Genomic DNA, 21,071 nt, shown 5'->3' with positions numbered 1-21,071 from the left:
GCTCACTCACTGTTCCTTTTTTTTTTTGCCTTCACAAATCCACTTGTAAGTGCTGCTAATCAAAGTGTAGATTCCAGACAACTTGAATATTTGGTCTCAAGTTAAAATCCTTAAGCTTGACCCAAATAAACTGTCTGCTTATGTTCATGTTGTGTCAGCTTTTTTAAGGTAAAATATTATTTAGAATGTTCTAGAGCAGCCTCTATGAGGGAATCTCTCCTTTGGTTTCACTCTACTTGCTGTAACACCCAAAAATGCAGAGTGAGGTTGATTTCACCTAGAATCTGCAAATAAGGTCTGGCCTCTGCTGGGATTTACAAGGCAGGGCCAGACTTTGGATTGAGAATTTACAGAAAACCAACAGGAGGCATTTTCTGCATTGTGAGATATCAACATAGGCATTTTAAATTCCTCTTTTGAGAGTGTGGCTTTTTGACCTTTTCACATCTTCTTCATTAATCTGCCACAGGTATGTGAGAGGCTCCAGGAGTAAATAGAATCTGATGGCAGAATCTGTAAGTGTAAACAAGCATCTTAAGGCCACAAAGTATCCAGAGCCATGACCACAACTATACCTACCTGTAAAATGTGATACTGGAGTAAAGTATTCTTGTCCTTCTACTTACCCACCAGCTAGCAAATCAGGACAGCTAGCAAATCAGGATGGATGACCCAGGTTCGGGAGTTCAACCAAGGCAGTTCCATTTTTTATTTAGAATCATCCCGAGTCTTCTCTGCCTGGCTTATCAGTGGACCATCAGCCCAGGGTCATGGGGAACCCTCTCACAATCACCTCTGAATCTTTGAGACATTTGAGAATGTCCAGAACAGAATTGTGTCAGGCTGATAAGAGTGACAAATTCTGCTTCTGTCCCATTGTGAGAGAAATGAGTCATCTTGTGTTTGTTTCTCCCCTTATACAAGAAGTATCTTTGGTTGGTACCCAGAAGAGAGTTTTTCAAGTTCCCTGTACTTGGGTAAAAAATCAGGAGGTCTCGAGGCTCAGACAGATAAACTAATTGGGCTCAAACAGATAAACTAATTGCTTCCATTTCATATAGTCATAAAAAAAAAATAGATGAAGCAGGTGGGGTGCAGTGGCTCATACCTGTAATCCCAGCACTTTGGGAAGCCAAGGTGGGTGGATCACCTGAGGTCAGGAGTTCGAGACCAGCCTGGCCAACATAGTGAAATCCCGTCTCTACTAAAAATACAAAAATTAGCCAGGTGTGGTGGCTCATGCCTATAGTCCTGGTTACTTGGGAGGCTGAGGCAGGAGAATCGCTTGAACCTGGGAAGCGGAGGCTGCAGTGAGCCAAGATCACACCATTACACTCCAGCCTGGGCAACAAAGTGAGACTCAGTCTCAAAAAAAAGGAAAAATAAAAGAAAAATAGATGAAGCAGTCATGGTTCCTACCATCCTGGCAGTTTTAGTCTAGACTAGCAACTGGAAATATGGTTGAATTATACATCATATGGTGGGTACAATAAATAGATGTGTGCAAAAACTTGGGCTTTATTTGGGCCACTTTATATTGTGGCTTCTGATGTCTACAACTGAACTTAGAAGAGTCGTCATTGTTATTTGTATTTATTTTACCCTGCTAAGAATACTTATTTTTCTTCTAAAAAATTATTCTAGAAAACCTTAAGGGATTTTTTAAATTGCTTATTAGCATATAATATAAAATTCACAGGACAGTGATAAAAAAGATTAAAATTATACAAACTCAGATTTAAGTTTACTTAAGTAAGCTTTAACAAAAAGAACTGATAATACCCCCCAGTGGCATAGAGAACAGAATTGTACATTGGCTGTACGCTCTGCCCCAGCCCTGTTCATATTCACCCTTTTTGGAGGCCTTATTTATGTCTGGCTCTACCCCGGAGTCTTGCCTCACAGAACTGATTAGAGGAAATCAGAGTTTTGAGTCATGAATCCTGTTGCCTTTTTAGAGCTGGTGCTCAACATTTTCTGAAACCCAAAAGCAGATAACGGGAAATATAAAGTATGTATTGTAGGATCTTTTCAAATTTTTTATTAAAACCAGTGCTTGCAGAAACATTATTTAGCAACTGTTTTCTGTTCCTGCAGATCTAGTAGTTGATTCACAAGTCACAAGAAAGTAAATATAAACACAATAAAAATTTATCTAAATTGCATTAAACTCTTTGCATCTGTATCCCTTTCATCTGTCTATATTTACCTTTTCTATGCATTTTTTGAAAAAATCAGTGACAGATAAACAGAAATAGAAATAAAAATGCTGGGTCCTTTAAAGTGTTGGAATTACTGAACACTTAGTATCAACTCACAGGGTGTTATTAGGATTAAATCACATAATGTGCTATCACAGCACTCTGTAACATCACATAATACCTGCTTAATAAAAATTACATTAGTACATGTGCACATGTTGTTTTCCAAATGCAGACTTACTCAGAAGTTGCTGCTTTCTGTTTTCTCTGTAAACTTTAGTCAGCAAAGAATATAATACTTCAGGATGAAGAATGTTTGTCTTCATTTGTACCAGAAGTATTTGTGTTGTGACAAGAGTGCTGGGTGTAAGGGACTCTGTGTTGTGCCTCATTTTTCTAACTAATGGTAATAATAAGCCCAGTGGGAGCAACATCATTATTGACAGGGCACTTGTTTAAAAGACCCATTCGTGGACCCTTTCCATACCTGCAGACTTACATTTCATAGAGTGGGGAGAAAATTACCAAGTGATTTATAAGCTCGTTAGAGCTTGAGAGGAAATGCTTAGTCTTAGTTAAGGGGTTATCAGCCCAGGCCACTAAATAGTATCACCTGGCCATTTTGCAGAACTCTTTTTACTTGTGCCCTTTCCATGGATTCTGTTTATTGTTCTTGTGGAAGCATCCATGTTGTTTTAATTAAGTGGCTCATGTGACTCTAAGGTGAGGCCAGAATCAAGTATGAGGAATTCATAATACATTCATGAGAGTTAAGTTCCATCTTTGCATTAAAGGGTGGTCCAAGAACCTGTTCTGTTTGGATTTGGTAGGGGCAGGACAGCGTGGCCCATATTTCCATTACTGTGGCAGAAATTGCTGGTGCCTGTGTCAGGGGATGGCTCCCGAGGACAAAATAAAGAAAAGCATATTTTTATCTCTGGAGCTACTCATTGTTTCTTCATCTCTTCTGCTATAAAGGACAGAATTGGGTGGAGTTTTTCTGTCTTGGTCCTTCTGCCTTTGGATGTGGTGACAGCAGGTAGACCTGTGGTGCTGACTCTTTTAAAGGCATCTTCTCAAGATGCAGGTGTAATTTGTCCAGAGAATTTTATCTGAGAAAGAATCCTAGAAAAGGAGGAGAAAGAGAAAAAAATGGCCTTTTTTTTTCAGCTAAATGTGTCTCAGATCAAGATCTGTGTCCACTCTGCTTCCTCCAGGAAACATACATTTAGTACTTGCAAACCTTTACTTCTCTACTTGTGTTTTTCTTCCCTAATGAGTTTGTCTTAACTACTTTAAAAAATTCTTACAATAGTCAAAGTCTCTGAAAAATATATTTTTTTCTATATACCAGAGCCTTCTCTACATTATGGCTTCTTATATGCCGTGCAGAAATCTCACTATGATTTTATAATCTGCAATATTTAAAATGTCCCTTTGTGGCTGTTGAACATGGGAAGGTGTAGATACTCAAAATTCCTATTGGGGAAAACCTGGGGTTTTTAGTGAAGGCAGAGAACATGTAATGTTGAGGTTTTGTCTGTGTTCCTTATTATGTCTATGCAGTACAGGATTAAGAAACCACTCATTGAAGCAGTATAGTATTTATTACCCAGGAAATTCTAAAAAAATTTATAGGAGATAACTGCTCTCTACAGTGCTGAAGAAAGACTATTTAAAATCACTATTAAAAATTACAGAACATGGGAGATATCTGTATCTTGAACTTTCCATTAAACTAATGTTTCCTTATGGTTAAATTCAGACTATAATTTACCTTTTGGGGGGTAATATCTCAGTAGTAATGCTGTATCCTTCTGGGTGCATCAGGACATTATAAAAATTTGTTCTAGTGTAGTTGATGTTAATAAATCACTTGGTTGATAAGCTCTCCGACACATTTTTTCACTATAGAATTATTTTTCTCTTCATCGTTGAGTATCTTTATGCAGCTGATGTGAACAAACCAACACATTTAATCTGGCAGCTGCCCTTCTTTCTTAGGTTTCCTTTGCATTTGTCTGTTTTTGGGAAATGAAGATGAGAATCTTTGTTTACAAACCAGAAAAACTGACAAAAACACAGGCTCATTCAATTACTGGATATTTGACAAAATAGTCTTTTTGGGCCAAAACCATTGGCATACTGATGAGCTTTTTAAAAATTCAGCAACTCAGACTTTATCCCTGATGTTCTGAAAAAAAAAAAATAATAATCTGCATTAACGGGATCTCCAGCTTATTGTACACATTAAAATTTGAGTGATACCTTCTAACTCAACATGTCTATTCCATCTGAACAATATACACAACTATGTCTTTTCCATCTGAAAAATACAAACAATTAGTTCTTTTTTTTTTTTTGAGATGGAGTTTCGCTCTTGTTGCCCAGGCTGGAGGGCAATGGCATGATCTCGGCTCACCGCAACGTCCACCTCCTGGGTTCAAGCAATTCTCCTGCCTCAGCCTCCCAAGTAGCTAGAATTACAAGTACACACCACCACACCCAGCTAATTTTGTATTTTTAGTAGAGACGTGGTTTCTCCATGTTGGTCAGGCTGGTCTAAAACTCCCGACCTCAGGTGATCTGCCCGCCTTGGCCTCCCAAAGTGCTGGGATTACAGACGTGAGCCACCACGCCTGGCACACAATTAATTCTGTTTGATGTAAATATAGCACTCAAAATTGTACATGTTAGTGTTTATGCCCTCAAGTTTATACTTTATTATCTAGAAAAATACTATATATACACTGATGTTATGGATCTTATACCACTTTCTTTTCTCAGAGTTAGAGAATACATTAGAGAATATTGTTGTGTTGAAAACTATTTTATTGAATGATTTCAGTCACTCTTGTAAGTCAGAATGAGCTCTTTTTACTCTTTCCATTTTACCTTGAGTCAAATTAAAAATTCTGCCCATGACCACTTGGTAAGTATGTGTGTTTGTGTGTGTTTTCCAGGGATCGTTGACATTTTGGGATGTGGCCATACAATTCTCTCTGGAGGAGTGGCAATGCCTGGACACTGCACAGCAGAATTTATATAGGAATGTGATGTTAGAGAACTACAGAAACCTGGTCTTCCTGGGTGAGAATAACTTTAATACGCAATTCCTAGTATACACTATAGGTTTCATTTTGCTGTGGACTTTATTGGCCTGGACAAAGGAGGATGAATGCAGGAATAAAGACAGACAAAAGAGTATATTTGGAAGACGGCACCGGGGGCTCTTTGCTTCTAGTGAACAAGGGCCCTGAGCTTCTATAGCCCTTCATATTTATTGAGTAAAGGAGATAGGGAGAAGGGGGAGGTTGTGGTCAGCTGCTTGACTTAGTACAACCCTGCATGACTGTATTCTTTAAACAGTACTCTGCAGATGTTCCAGTAGATAACCTCAAGAAGCATGGCGCCAGGGGGTGACTGTCCTTAGTGTACCTTGTGGCGGCAGGAGCAGAAGCGAATTTGCCCACATTCTGCATTCATGATAAACAGTTTGCTGTTTGATCATATAGCCTCCAGTGGAATGCTGAGTTGGTCACAACCCTCAGCCTTTCGGCTCCCAACATCGTTTCTCTTTTGTATAATTTCTTTTTGGTAATTTATGCTTTCAGATTTCTGTTTTCAAGAAAATCATAGGGATTTTTCCATAGAGAAAAAAATTTCAAGATGTTTCAACTTGACCTTAACTTACCACATTCTTGAGCTGATCTCTGTCCTTCACTTTAGATTAATGGTAATTTCAAAATTTTACTGGCATAAAATACTGGTGCTCACACCTTAAAATCTAATTTCCACCACCAATTTTTAATTCAGTAGTACCAGGTGATAAAATTAAGAACTTACAAAATTAGAGTGTTTTCTAAATGTTTAGAAATTTCTGTTGTAATTTAGTATTTTGGGATAAATGTATTAGAATATTCTATTACATCCTCTTTACTGAGCACATTACTAAGTTGTTAATTGGAGAATATGAGCAAGATGCATGTTACTCATTTTTAATAAAACAGGTATTGCTGCCCCTAAGCCAGACCTGATCATTTTTCTGGAGCAAGGAAAAGAGCCCTGGAATATGAAGAGACATGAGTTGGTGAAAGAACCGCCAGGTAGGTGAGAATGAATACAGACAACATGGATGAGAGGTCCAAAGTCAAGGAGAAAGCCAGTCCTTAAAGTGATATGGGAAGCTGTGTTCCAAAAGAAATAGTTTCTGGAAAGCCTAATTTTTATTTTTATTTTTTAATTTTCTCTCACACAGTGGCATCTTCTGTCTTATGCTTTTAAAATTTCTAAGAATTATTTTTTCCCTTCAGTAATCTTCCTTCAAGTTTACAGTGACAGCCAAAGTACTGTTCATGGCATACAAGAGAGTGCACAATCTGAGTTTTTTTGTTTTTGTTTTTGTGGACACAGCTATTTCCATAATTTTAAGGTACTCCATGTTATACTATCTTTTAAGTTCTCTTTTTCCGTCATCTCTGAAATATGTGAGAGTAGTGGTTTCTGTATCATTGGGTGTTTTTTGTTCATTTTTCTGTACATTTCATCCTGTTTTTATTACTATAGTCTTGAAATATAGTTTGAAATTATAAAGTATGTTGTCATGCTTTTTTCTTTTTCCTCAAGATTTCCTTGGCTATTCACAGTTTCTTGTAGTTTCATGTAAATTTTATGATTGTATTTTTCATTACTGTGAAAAAAAACCACTGGAATATTGATAGAGAGTTTATTGAATCTAGAGACCACTTTGGATAATATGGCATTTTAACATTTATTCTTTGAATCGATAGACAAAATATATTTCAATTTATTTGTGTTCTCTCATTTTTCATTGATAAATCTTTCACTTGAAAAGTTTTTCAGCTCCTCGGTTAAATTTGTTCTCGGATATTTATTATTTTAGTGCTATTGTAAATAAGATTGTTTTCTTCCTCTATTTTATCAGATAGTTTAAGTGTATGGAATCATAACTTGTATGTTAATTTTATATTTTGCTAATTTACTGAGTGTATTTTAAAAGGTTTTAATGTACTGTTTATGGTTTTTTAATAGAGAACATTGCATGATCTACAAGCAGCAATGTTTTACTTATTTGTCTTCAATTTCAATGACTTTAAATTTTTTTTGACTAATTTTTCTTCCACATACGTCAAGTGCTGTGTTAAAATAGAAGCATTGACAATGGGCACAATATACTTTTCCATTGGTGTCTCAATTTGAAGGCGCAAACACCTCTTAAAGTTTTTATAAACTGGTTTCAGAGGGTAAAAATCTTTTGTTGGGCCTCCAGCGTGATAGAATGCCCTCTGGGTTTGTAGTAGAGTGGGATTGTAGCTTGGTCACAAGGCTGCTGGCTCTGCACTAGGGTTGGCTTATTACAAGGGGCTTGGGTAGTTGTAATTCCCATTTTATTTTTGGACAGAGTAAATATCCTTCAGGACTTTGCTCAGTAGGGTAGACGCTAGGGCAGGTTTCTGCAGTCAGGTCTGCATATGGTGGGCTTTATATTAGGATGTGGATTAGTATGGCTTTCACTGAGTACCAGAGAGGATTTCTGAGGTCACTGTGGATTTCTACATAGGCAGAACTGGCCATGAACTGTGGCTTAGGAAGCTGGAACTGAGTCTTGGAACTGCTATTGGGACCAAGGTCTGCAGGCCTGCCAGCATTGCTCTAAATGGGTATCACTCTCCAAGCCTCTGGAAGACCCAAGACCTCTCACAGACTGTGGCTGGGAGGAGTTTGGGATGATTACAGAGTAAGTTCAAAATTCTCAGTGGGACCAAGTTGGGTGGGACATTTTCTGGTCTGTAGTCAAGAGCAGGGGTCCTGTAGTTTGCCACCTGAATGAAAGCTTGCCTTCTGAAAAGGGTGCTCCTCAATCTTGGGCTTTAGCAAAGTTTCACAATTGCCTCCTTGGATCTCAAAGCTCTCTTAAAGGCACTTATTTTTGAGATGGGGTCTCACTGCATAACCCAGGTTGGTCTTAAAATTTTGGCCTGAAGCAATTCTTCAACCTTACTGTACCATGTAGCTGTCATTACAGATATTATCCATGATGCCTGGTTCTCTCATTAAGACATTTTTGTCATGGATGACTGACAGACTTTCTTGCTGTTGGGGGTTAAGCAAATAGGGCACCTTTTTCTTTTTATCTGCTTCTAAGAGTGTAAATGCTTTATAGCTATATATCTCATATAATCTTTGTCTTTTTGCAGCTGACTCATTTCATTTTGCGTAATGTTATCAAGATTTATCTTTATAATTGGTAGAACATTTTCTGCTTTTTGAAAACTGAGTGATATTCCAGTATTTTTATATTTCAGATTATATTTACTGAATGATTTGGTGACAGAAATTTGCATTGCCTTTACCTATTAGCTTACAGTAATAATTATTGCTATGTAAATGACTCCTTATATGACCATACATGTTAAAGTATATATATGTGTTGCATTCTATTTCATTAGTCTAATTTTTCATCCTTATACCAGATTGTTTTAATTCTGTAGCTTGGAATGTCTTTTGAAATCAGGAACTTTAATGCCTGCAACATTGCTTTATTATTATTATTATTATTATTTTAAGATTGTTGGGAACTTTATTGTCTTTTGAAATTCTATATACTTTTGGGGTTACTGTTTCTATTTCTTCAAAAATGCAATGAGAAATTTGAAAAACATTTCATTAAATTTGTAGATTACATTGACCAGGATGAACATCTTTACAATGTTAACTATTACAACCTTTGCATAAGAGCATGCTTGAGTGTTTTGTTAAATTCCTATGTGTGTGTATGTGTGTGTGTGTGTGTGTGTGTGTGTGTGTGTGTGTATTTTGAGATGGAGTGTCGCTGTATCTCCAGGCTGGAGTGCAGCGGCACAATCTTGGCTCACTGCAACCTCTGCCTCCCGGGTTCAAGCGATTCCTTTGCCTCAGCCTCCTGAGTAGCTGGGACTACAGGTGCATGCCACCAAGCCTGGCTAGTTTTTCACATTTTAGTAGAGACAGGGTTTCACTATGTTGGCCAGAATGGTCTCTATCTCCTGACCTCAGGTGATCCACCCACCTCGGCCTCCCAAAGTGCTGGGATTATAGGCGTGAGCCACCCATGCCTGGCATATTTTTTTTTCAATTTTTTTCTATTATTGTTGTATACTTGCATTTGAGTTTAGTCATAGAAAATAATTCATAAAATTTCAGTTTTAAAAAATTTGGTAAGACTTCTTTTTTGGCCTAAGAGGTGGTCTATCAAGAAATATGTTGCATGAGCTATTGAGAAGGGTGTATATCCCGATGTTGAGGAGTGCTGTCTATACCTCTGTCAGAAATAGTTGTTTTATACCACCTTTAAGTAGTCCGTTTCCTTGTTAATATTCTGTTTTGATTTTTTTTATTATACTTTAAATTCTGGGGTACACGTGCAGAACGTGCAGGTTTGTTACGTAGGTATGCACGTGCCATGGTGGTTTGCTGTACCCATCAACCTGTTATCTACATTAGGTATTTCCCCTAATGTTATTCATCCCCTAGCCTCCCACTCCCCGACAGGCCCTGGTGTGTGATGTTCCCCTTCCTGTGTCCCTGTGTTGTCATTGTTCAACTCCCACTTATGAGTGACAACATGCTAGTTTGATTTTCTGTTCTTGTGTTACTTTGCTGAGAATGATGGTTTCCAGCTTTATCCATGTCTCTGCAAAGGACATGGACTCATCCTTTTTTATGGCTGCATACTATTCCGTGGTATATATGTGCCACATTTTCTTTATCCAGTCTATTACTGATGGGCATTTGGGTTGGTTCCAAATCTTTGCTATTGTGAATAGTGCTGCAATAAACATATGCATGCATGTGTCTTTATAGTAGAATGATTTATAATTTTGGGCGTATATACCCAGTAATGGGATTGCTGGATCAAATGGTATTTCTAGTTCTAGATCCTTGAGGAATCGCCACATTGTCTTCCACAATGGCTGAACTAATTTACACTCCCACCAACAGTGTAAAAGCATTCCTACTTCTCCACATCTTCTCCAGCATCTGTTGTTACCTGACTTTTTAATGATCACCATTCTAACTGGCATGAAATGGTACTCATTGTGGTTTTCATTTGCATTTCTCTAATGACCAGTGATGATGAGCTTTTTTTCATGTTTGTTGCCACATAAATGTCTTTTTTTGAGAAGTATCTGTTCATATCCTTTGCCCACTTTTTGATGGGGTGTTTTTTTTTTTCTTGTAAATTTGTTTAAGTTCTTTATAGATCCTGGATATTGCCCTTTGTCAGATGGATAGATTGCAAAATTTTTCTCCCATCCTGTAGGTTGCCTGTTCACTCTGATGATAGTTTGTTTTGCTGTGCAGAAGCTCTTTAGTTTAATTAGGTCCCGTTTGTCAATTTGGCTTTTGCTGCCATTGCTGTTGGTGATTTAGTCATGAAGTCTTTGCCCATGCCTGTGTCCTGAATGGCATTGTCTAGGTTTTCTTCTAGGGTTTTTATGGTTTGGGGTGTTACATTTAAGTCTGTAATCCATCTTGAGTTAATTTTTATATAAGGTGTAAGGAAGGGGTCCAGTTCAGTTTTCTGAGTATGGCTAGCCAGTTTTTTCAACACCATTTATTAAATAGGGAATCTTTTCCCCATTGCTTGTTTTTTTCAGATTTCTCAAAGATCAGATGGCTGTAGATCTGTGTTGTTATTTCTGAGGCCTCTGTTCTGTTCCATTGGTCTATATATCTGTTTTGATACCAGTACCGTACTGTTTTTGTTACTGTAGCCTTGTAGTATAGTTCGATACTACAAGTCACGTAGCGTGATGCCTCTAGCTTTGTTCTTTTTGCTTAGGATTGGCTATATGAGCTTTTTTTTTGGTTCCATATTAAATTTAGTTTTTTCAAAATCTGTAAAGAAAGTTAATGGTAGCTTGATGGAATAGTGTTGAATCTATAAATTACTTTGGGCCGTATGGCCATTTTCACAATATTGATTCTTCCTATCCATGAGCATGGAATGTTCTTCCATTTGTTTGTGTCCTCTCTTATTTTCTTGAGCAGTGGTTTGTAGTTCTCCTTGAAGAGGTCCTTCACATCCCTTGGAAGTTGTATTCCTAGGTATTTTATTCTCTTTGTAGCAATTGTGAATGGGAGCTCAGTCATGATTTGGCTCTCTCTCTATTATTGGTGTATAGGAATGCTTGTGATTTTTGCACATTGATTTTGTGTCCTGAGACTTTGCTGAAGTTGCTTATCAGCTTAAAGAGATTTTGGGCTGAGACAATGGGGTTTTCTAAATCATGTCATCTGCAGATAGAGAAAATTTGACTTCCTCTTTTCCTATTTGAATACCTTTTATTTCTTTTTCTTGCCTGATTGCCCTCACCAGAACTTCCAATACTATGTTGAATGGGAGTGGTGAGGGAGGGCATCCTTGTCTTGTGCCGGTTTTCAAAGGGAGTGCTTCTGGTTTTTGCCCATTCAGTATGACATTGTCTGTGGGTTTGTCATAAATAGCTCTTATTATTTTGAGATACGTTCCATCAATACCTAGTTTATTGAGAGTTTTTAGCATGAAGGGGTATTGAATTTTGTTGAAGGCCTTTTCTGCATCTATTGAGATAATCATGTGGTTTTTATCATTGGTTCCTGTTTATGTGATGGATTACGTTTATTGATTTGCATATGTTGAACCAGCCTTGCATCCCAGGGATGAAGCCAACTTGATCGTGGTGGATAAGCTTTTTGATGTGCTGCTGGATTCAGTTTGCAAGTATTTTATTGAGGATTTTTGCATCCATGTTCATCAGGGATATTGGACTGAAATTTTTCTGTTGTTGTTGTGTCTCTGCCAGGTTTTTGTATCAGGATGATGCTGGCCTGATACAAAGTTAGAGAGGCTTCCCTCCTTTTGTATTGTTTGGAATAGTTGCAGAAAGAATAGGATCAGCTCTTCTTTGTACCTCTGGTAGAATTCAGCTGTGAATCCATCAGGTCCTGGACATTTTTTATTGATGGGCTAATAATTACTGCCTCAATTTTAGAACTTGTTATTGGCCTATTCAGGGATCTGACTTCTTCCTGATTTAGACTTGGAAGAGTGCATGTGTCCAGGAATTTATTCATTTCTTCTAGATTTTCTAGTTTATTTGCTTAGAGATGTTTATAGTATTCTCTGATGGTAGTTTGTATTTCTGTGGAATCAGTGCTGATGTCCCCTTTATTATTTTTGATTGCATCTATTTGATTCTCTCCTTTCTTCTTTATTAGACTGGCTAGCAGTCTATCTATTTGTTGATCTTTTCAAAAAATCAGCCCCTGGATTCATTGAATTTTTTTTTTTTTGAAGGGTATTTTGTGTCTCTCTCTCCTTCTGTTCTGCTCTGTTCTTAGTTATTTGTTATCTTCTGCTAGGGTTTGAATTTATTTGTTCTTGCTTCTCCAGTTCTTTTAATTGTGATTTTAGCATGTCTATTTTAGATCTTTCCTGCTTTCTCTCGTGGGCATTTAGTGCTATGAATTTTCCTCTAGACACTGCTTTGTCTGTGTCCCAGAGATTCTGGTATGTTGTGTCTTTGTTCTCATTGGTTTCAAAGAACTTTTTTATTTCTGCTTTCATTTTGTTATTTACCCTGTAGTCATTCAGGAGCAGGTTGTTCAGTTTCCATGTTGTGTGGTTTTGGGTGAGTTTCTTAATCCTGAGTTCTAATTTGATTGCACTGTGGTCTGAGAGACTGTTATGATTTCCATTCTTTTACATTGGGAGTGTTTTACTTCCAATTATGTGGTCAGTTTTAGAATAAGTGCAATGTGGTGTTGAGAAGAATGTATATTCTGTTGATTTGGGGTAAAGAGTTCTGTAGATGTCTGTTAGGTCTGCTTGGTCCAGAGCTGAGTTCACATCCTGAATATCCTTGTTAGTGTTCTGTCTCATTGATGGGGCTAATATTGACAGTGGGGTGTTAAAGTCTCCCACTATTATAGTGTGGGAATCTAAGTCTCTTTGTAGATCCCTAAGAACTTGCTTTATGATTCTAGGTGCTCCTGTATTGGGTGCATACATATTTAGGATAGTTAGCTCTTCTTGTTGCATTGACCCCTTTACCATTATGTAATGCCCATCTTTGTCTCTTTTGATCTTTGTTGGTTTAAAGTCTGTTTTATCAGAGACTAGGATTGCAACCCCTGTTTTTTTGTTTGTTTGTTTCTTTTTTTTTTTTTGCTTTCCATTTGCTTGGTAACTATTCCTCCATCCATTTATTTTGAGTCTATGTATGTGTTTGCACATGAGATGGGTCTCTTGAATACAGCACTTAGATGGATCTTGACTCTGTTCAATTTGCCAGTCTGTGTCTTTTAATTGGGGGCATTTAGCCTATTTACATTTAAGGTTAATGTTGTTATGTGTGAATTTCATCCTGTCATTATGATGCTAGCTGGTTATTTTGCCCATTAGTTGATGCAGTTTCTTCATAGTGTTGATGGTCTTTACAATTTGGTATGTTTTTGCAGTGGCTGGTACCAGTCGTTCCTTTGTATGTTTAGTGCTTCCTTCAGGAGCTCTTGTAAGGCAGGCCTGCTGGTGACAAAATCTCAGCATTTGCTTGTCTGTAAAGGATTTTATTTCTCCTTCACTTATGAAGCTTAGTTTGGCTGGATATTAAATTCTGAGTTGAAATTCCTTTCTTTAAGAATGTTGAATATTGGCTCCCAGTCTCTTCTGGCTTGTAGGGTTTCTGCAGAGAGATCCACTTTTAGTCTGATGGGCTTCCATTTGTGGGTATCTCGACCTTTCTCTCTGGCTGCCCTCAACATTTTTCTTCATTTCAACCTTGGTGAATCTGACAATTATGTGTCTTGGGGTTGCTCTTCTCGAGTAGTATCTTTGTGGTGTTCTCTGTATTTCCTGACTTTGAATGTTGGCCTGTCTTGCTAGGTTGGGGATGTTCTCCTGGATGATATCCTGAAGAGTGTTTTCCAACTTGGTTCCATTCTCCCCATCACTTTCAGATACCCCGATCAAACGTAGATTTGGTCTTTTCACATAGTCCCATATTTCTTGGAGGCTTTGTTCATTTCTTTTTATTCTTTTTTTCTCTAATCTTGTCTTCTTGCTTTATTTTATTAAGTTGATCTTCAGTCTCTGATATCCTTTCTTCCACTTTATCGATTCAGCTATTGATACTTGTGCATGTATCACGAAGTTCTCATGCTGTGTTTTTCATCTCCATCAGGTCATTTATGTTCTTCTCTAAACTGGTTCTTCCTGTTAGCAATTCGTCTAACCTTTTTTCAAGGTTCTTAGCTTCCTGGCATTGGGTTAGAGCATGCTCCTTTAGCTCGGAGGAGTTTGTTATTACCCACCCACCTCTGAAGACTACTTCTGTCAATTTGTCAAACTCATTCTCTGTTCAGTTTTGTTTGTTTGCTGGTGAGGAGTTGTGATCCTTTGTAGGAGAAAAGGCATTCTGGTTTTTGGAATTTTCAGCCTTTTTACACTGGCTTCTCCCCATCTTTATGGATTTATCTACCTTTGGTCTTTGATGTTGATGACCTTCAGATGGGGTCTCTGAGTAAACATCCTTTTTGTAGATATTGCTTCTGTTCCTTTCTGTTTGTTAGTTTTTCTTTTAACAGTCAGGCCCCTCTGCTGCAGATGTGCTGGAGCTTGCTGGAGGTCCACTCCAGACCCTGTTTTCCTGGGTATCACCAGCTGAGGCTACAGAACAGCAAAGATTGCTGCCCATTCATTCCTCTGGAAGCTTCGTCCCACAGGCCACCCGCCAGATGCCAGCCAGAGCTCTCCTGTATGAGGTGTCTGTCAGCTTCTACTGGGAGGTGTCTCCCAATTAGGAGACATGGGTGTCAGGGACCCACTTGAGGTGGCAGTCTGACCCTTAGCAAAGCTCAAACGCTAGGTGTTGTTTTTTTACGTTACGTTATTTTCAGTGGTAAGAACTGCTTTCAGCATCTTTCCTATGGAAGACATATGCAGTGCCAATATACTTTTTGTGAATTTGATTATTTTGAAAGGTTTTTTTCCTATTAGGACAGATTTGCTGATTTGGTATTATTCTCACTTGATAGCTATTTTTTTTTTTTTTAGGACTTTGACTATCTCACAGTTCTCTTCTGGCCTATAAATCTTTTGTTGACAATTCACTGGTTATCTCATAAGACTATGTTTGCAAATCACTTTTATCTTACAGCTCCTAAGATTCTCTTTTTGTCTGTAACTGTTCAAATTGTGATTATAAATATGTTTTTGTTATAAATGTATTTGTGTGTATCCTAATTTGCTTTTCGATCTTGTTTTTTATTTTTACATTATTTTATCTTAATTTTAGAATCAGTTATTTCTTTTTGTATTTTTTATCACCACAATGTAGATATTTTTGTTCTTATCCTCATTTTTCTGATTTTCTATAGTCTTTTGTGTTCCTATTTCACTCAGAGTATTATTCAATCTTTAAAATTAGTATATACATTTTTAATGGTTTCTTTCTGAAAATTTTATAATATTTTTGATGGGATTATATTGCCCTATTTTGTATAGATTGTAATCTTTGAGATTTGGACATTTAAAAATTTATAATATAGCTTTGTCCTGGTGTAGTCAGAAAACAATGGTCTTGGCTAGAGATTATGTGGGTCTCTCAAACATCTTCAGATTTGTCTTGTCTGAAATTTTGTGCTTACCTTTAGTTAAAAGAGATTATGTTTCTTCTGAAAAGTAGTTACTTGGTACACCTTTTCTCTCTTTGCAGCACTGCAGTGCTCTGCTGCATTGTATTTATCTTTGGTCTCAACACACTCAAACTGTCATTTCTAAGTATACCACCATATCTTTCAGCACTTTATGTCATGGGAGACAGAAACCAGTGTGTGGAAAGGCCCGTAGAAGACAGAAATTAAATTGTATGTGCCCATATTTTACTTGCCTTTAGAAAAAAAAACAGAAGTTGACAATTTACTTCTGAAGGGACTAGGTAATATTGAGGAGCAGAAAGAGTTGATTGGGTAAATTTAACAAACTTTTCTTTTTTTCTATGTGGCTCTTTGCATTGGGCTTAATTCAGACACTGTACACACTTAACTCATGTATAAATTATCCACATATGTATTTTGGTCTGTATGCTTTTATTACATTTATATGTCTGTGAAGAATTAGGGCCTGTGTCATACTGCAGTGTCATCTTGCTTATGTAGTTTGAATAATTTTATAGGTTAAATTTGGAAACTATATTTATCTAATAAGTGGACTAATTTGTTATTTTTATTTCTTTTCAGTTATATGTTCTCATTTTGCTCAAGACCTTTGGCCAGAGCAGGGCAGAGAAGATTCTTTCCAAAAAGTGATATTGAGAAGATATGAAAAATGTGGACATGAGAATTTACAGTTAAAAATTGGTTGTACCAATGTGGATGAGTGTAAGGTGCACAAAAAAGGTTATAATAAGCTTAACCAGAGTTTGACAACTACACAAAGCAAAGTATTTCAGTGTGGCAAATATGCAAACATCTTTCATAAATGTTCAAATTCAAAAAGACATAAGATAAGGCATACTGGAAAGAAACTTTTGAAATGTAAAGAATATGTCAGATCATTTTGCATGCTTTCACACCTATCTCAACATAAAAGAATTTATACTAGAGAGAATTCCTACAAAAGTGAAGAACATGGCAAAGCCTTTAACTGGTCCTCAGCCCTTACTTATTATAAGAGAATTCATACTGGAGAGAAACCCTACAAATGTGAAGAATGTGGCAAAGCCTTTAGTAAGTTCTCAATCCTTACTAAGCATAAGGCAATTCATACTGGAGAGAAACATTACAAATGTGAAGAATGTGGCAAAGCCTTCACCCGGTCCTCAAGCCTTATTGAACATAAGAGAAGTCATGCTGGAGAGAAACCCTACAAATGTGAAGAATGTGGCAAAGCCTTTAGTAAGGCCTCAACCCTTACTGCACATAAGACAATTCATGCTGGAGAGAAACCCTATAAATGTGAAGAATGTGGCAAAGCTTTCAACCGGTCCTCAAACCTTACGGAACATAAGAGAATTCATACTGGAGAGAAGCCCTGCAAATGTGAAGAATGTGGCAAAGCCTTTGGTAACTTCTCAACCCTTACTAAACATAAGGTAATTCATACTGGAGAGAAACCCTACAAATGTGAAGAATGTGGCAAAGCCTTCAGCTGGCCCTCAAGCCTTACCGAACACAAGAGAATTCATGCTGGAGACAAACCTTACAAATGTGAAGAATGTGGGAAAACCTTTAAGTGGTCCTCAACACTTACTAAACATAAGATAATTCATACTGGAGAGAAACCCTACAAATGTGAAGAGTGTGGCAAAGCCTTTACTACATTTTCAAGCCTTACTAAACATAAAGTAATTCATACTGGAGAGAAACACTACAAATGTGAAGAATGTGGCAAAGTCTTCAGCTGGTCCTCAAGCCTTACTACACATAAGGCAATTCATGCTGGAGAGAAACTCTACAAATGTGAAGAATGTGGCAAAGCCTTTAAGTGGTCCTCAAACCTTATGGAACATAAGAGAATTCATACTGGAGAGAAACCCTACAAATGTGAAGAATGTGGCAAAGCCTTCAGTAAGGTTGCAAACCTTACTAAACATAAGGTAATTCATACTGGAGAAAAACAATACAAATGTGAAGAATGTGGCAAAGCCTTCATCTGGTCCTCAAGACTTAGTGAACATAAGAGAATTCATACTGGAGAGAAACCCTACAAATGTGAAGAATGTGGCAAAGCCTTTAGCTGGGTCTCAGTCCTTAACAAACATAAGAAAATTCATGCTGGAAAGAAATTCTACAAATGTGAAGAATGTGGTAAAGACTTCAACCAATCCTCACACCTTACTACTCATAAGAGAATTCATACTGGAGGAAAAACCCTACAAATGTGAAAAATGTGGCAAAGCTTTCAATTAGTTCTCAACCCTTACTGAACATAAGGGTATTTATACAGGAGGGAAACCCTACAAATGTGAAGAATGTGGCAAATTTTTTAACTTCCTCAATCCTTACTAAACATAAGGTAATTCATACTGGAGGGAATTCCTACAATTGTGTGGAATGTGGCAAAGCCTTTAACCAGTCCTTAAGGCTTACTACATATAAGACAACTCATACTGGAGAGAAACCATGCATGTGTGAAGAATGTGGGAAAGCCTCTAACAGATCCTCAATTCTTAACAGACATAAGCTAATTCATACTAGAGAGAAACTGCAAACCTGAAAGATGTGACAATGCTTTTGGCAACACCTGAAACTTTTCTGAATATAAAAGAAATCATACTGGTGAGAAATCCTAGAAATGTGAAGAATGTGACAAAGCCTTTAAATGGCTGTCACACTTGATTGTAGGTAAGATAACTCATACTGGAGAAAACTACTAGAATAAACAATGTGGCAAAACATTTAACCAATGCTCATGCCTAATTGCAAAGGAAAGCATTTACACTAGCCTGGGCAACAGAGGGAGACTGTCTGGGGGAAAAAATGTGAATGTCATTAATATCTTCTCACATCTTATTCAGCATCAGAGAGTTCATACTAAATAAAAGCATTAAAAGTGCAATTGCTGTCAATAGATCTTTCAGAAAATATAAGCCCTTAAAGTACAGAAGAATATTTATTTTGAGGAAACACGTTATAAATATAAAGAGGGTTGTAGTACCTTTACGTGTATCACAGGTTTTATTGTACACATTTTGTACTACAGGAAAACCCTGAGGTAGTTGTTCCAACTTTGCTCAACATCAGGGAATTTATATTGAAGAATAACCCTGCAAATTTAATGAATTTGGAAAAACATTTTTTCAAAAACTACAGATTATAAAACACGAAAGTTTATACTAAAATATATGTTTGCAGATGAAGTAAATATTAAAAAATTTTAATCCAAAATTAAGTAAATATCAGAGAATTCACAATAGAAATATCTGTCTCAAACTTCAGACATTACACTTCATCAGATTGCTGAGTATAGGAAAAAATCCAAAACTAAAGTTGGTAAAAAGAAAAATTTTTTATATGTAACTTTAAAAGAAGTAGATCTTTGAAGAGTTATAATTTCATTTAAAGTACACTTTTGTCTTGAAAATACAGATTTTTTTTGTCAGACACAGTGGCTTACATCTATAAGGCCAACACTTTGGGATGCTGAGGTGGGTAGATCACCTGAGTTCAAGACCAGCCTGGCCAACTTGGTGAAACCCCATGTCTACTAAAACGAAATAAAAAAAATTAGCGAAGCATGGTGGTGCACATCTGTAGTCCCAGCTACTTGGGAGGCTGAGGCATGAGAATCACTTGAACCTGGGAGCCAGAGGTTGCAGTAAGCTGAGATGTTGCTACTGCATTGCAGCCTGGGTGACAGAGCAAGACTCTGTCTCAAAAGAAAAAAAAAAAAAAGCAGCTTATTTGGAAACTGAATAATGATGGAATTCAACTCTTAAATTACTTCATGCTATTTCTTCATTTCTGTTGTATTCACATGTAAAAAAAATGTGATCAATTCTGCATCAAAGATTTGGGAGACTATTAGGCGGTCGTTATTTATTACCTTATGGATGACTAAGGACATTGAAATGTAAGATGCATGATGAAAATTTAAGTAGAAAGGCTGTTTGTGGTTAACTTACAGAATTGAGTGATGTAGGGCATTCCGAGTAATATTCTTTTTTTTTTTTTTTTTTTTTTTTGAGAGGGAATCTCACTCTGTTGCCCAGGCTGGAGTGCAGTGGCATAATCTCGGTTCACTATAAGCTCCTCCTCCCAGGTTCAAGCTATGCTCCTGTCTCCACCTCCCAAGTAGCTGAGATTACAGTTGCCCCTGACCACATCCAGCTAATATTTCTATTTTAGTAAAACAAGGTTTCACCATGTTGGCCAGGCTGTTCTTGAACTCTTGACCTCAAGTGATCTGCCTGCCTTGGCTTCTCAAAGTGCTGTGATTATAGGTGTGAACCACTGTGCCCAGCCCTAAGTAATATTCTAATGCGTTATTATGAGAGAAAATCATTCTTATAGTTAAAATTAAATCAAAATAATTAGTATGTCATTTTACTAATTGTACTTTTATGTGATAAAACTTTTTTTTAAAGTTTTGGATTGTGTTAATTTTTCAATTCAACATTTATAATGTTAAATACTGTTATACATTCAATAAAGTTATTATGCTACTAATTTTAACCTATTCCACCTTACTCAAGGGTATATTTAAAAGATGGTTACAATACACTATTTGGTAACATAATAGACTAACGTCTCTAGTATTCTTCTTTTTTAGTGGCTTTAAACTACAAATAAGTTAAAGAATATGGTTCCTGTAGGTTAAATTTTTTTTACATTTAAATTTATTTTTCTTAGTTTTTGTGTTTACATAATATGTGTATATATTTATGCCATATATGGCGTATTTTAATACAGTCATACAATATATAATGATCACATTGTGATAAATAAGGTAGCTATAACCTCTGGCTTTTATGTTTTGTATTACAAACAATTCAATTCTACAGTCTTAGTTATTCTAAGTTGTACAGTTAAATTATTATTGGCTACATGGTTATTTTTATGGTCATCATAAAAATTATATACAAGCGTAAATAAAATCAATATATTTCTGAGTCCTGAATAATTTTCAAAAATTTTTTATGTATTTTTTTGAACACATGGCCTCTGCCTGAGAGCACACAATAGAGTTTTAGTTTTGACTTACATAGAGTTAAATGTACACATCTATTAGTCTAAAGATATAACAGGTTTAAGGAGTAAGGGTGTTTGAATATAAGTTTGTAACTGTTTTCAGAAGAAAAGAGCAATATTGAAACCAAAGCATTT

The 21,071-nt window shown here is 36.7% G+C and overlaps 1 protein-coding gene across 1 annotated transcript in view; it reads left to right on the top strand.

The window, feature by feature from the left end:
* Positions 1-20,867, top strand: part of ZNF728 (zinc finger protein 728) — a 30,459-nt gene extending 9,592 nt beyond the window's left edge. The window contains 5 exon segments of the mRNA XM_016935564.4: positions 5,165-5,291; positions 6,212-6,307; positions 16,485-18,112; positions 18,114-18,235; positions 18,237-20,867. Of these exon segments, the coding sequence (XP_016791053.2) occupies positions 5,165-5,291; positions 6,212-6,307; positions 16,485-18,112; positions 18,114-18,235; positions 18,237-18,462 (2,199 nt within the window). The 3' untranslated portion in view covers positions 18,463-20,867.
* The last annotated feature ends 204 nt before the right edge of the window (positions 20,868-21,071 follow it).

Source organism: Pan troglodytes, chromosome 20 (genome assembly GCF_028858775.2).
Source record: "Pan troglodytes isolate AG18354 chromosome 20, NHGRI_mPanTro3-v2.0_pri, whole genome shotgun sequence".
Classification (NCBI taxonomy): domain Eukaryota; kingdom Metazoa; phylum Chordata; class Mammalia; order Primates; family Hominidae; genus Pan; species Pan troglodytes.
The sequence above is the reverse complement of the archived record's forward strand: the minus strand, read 5'-3'. Positions and strand labels throughout refer to the sequence as shown.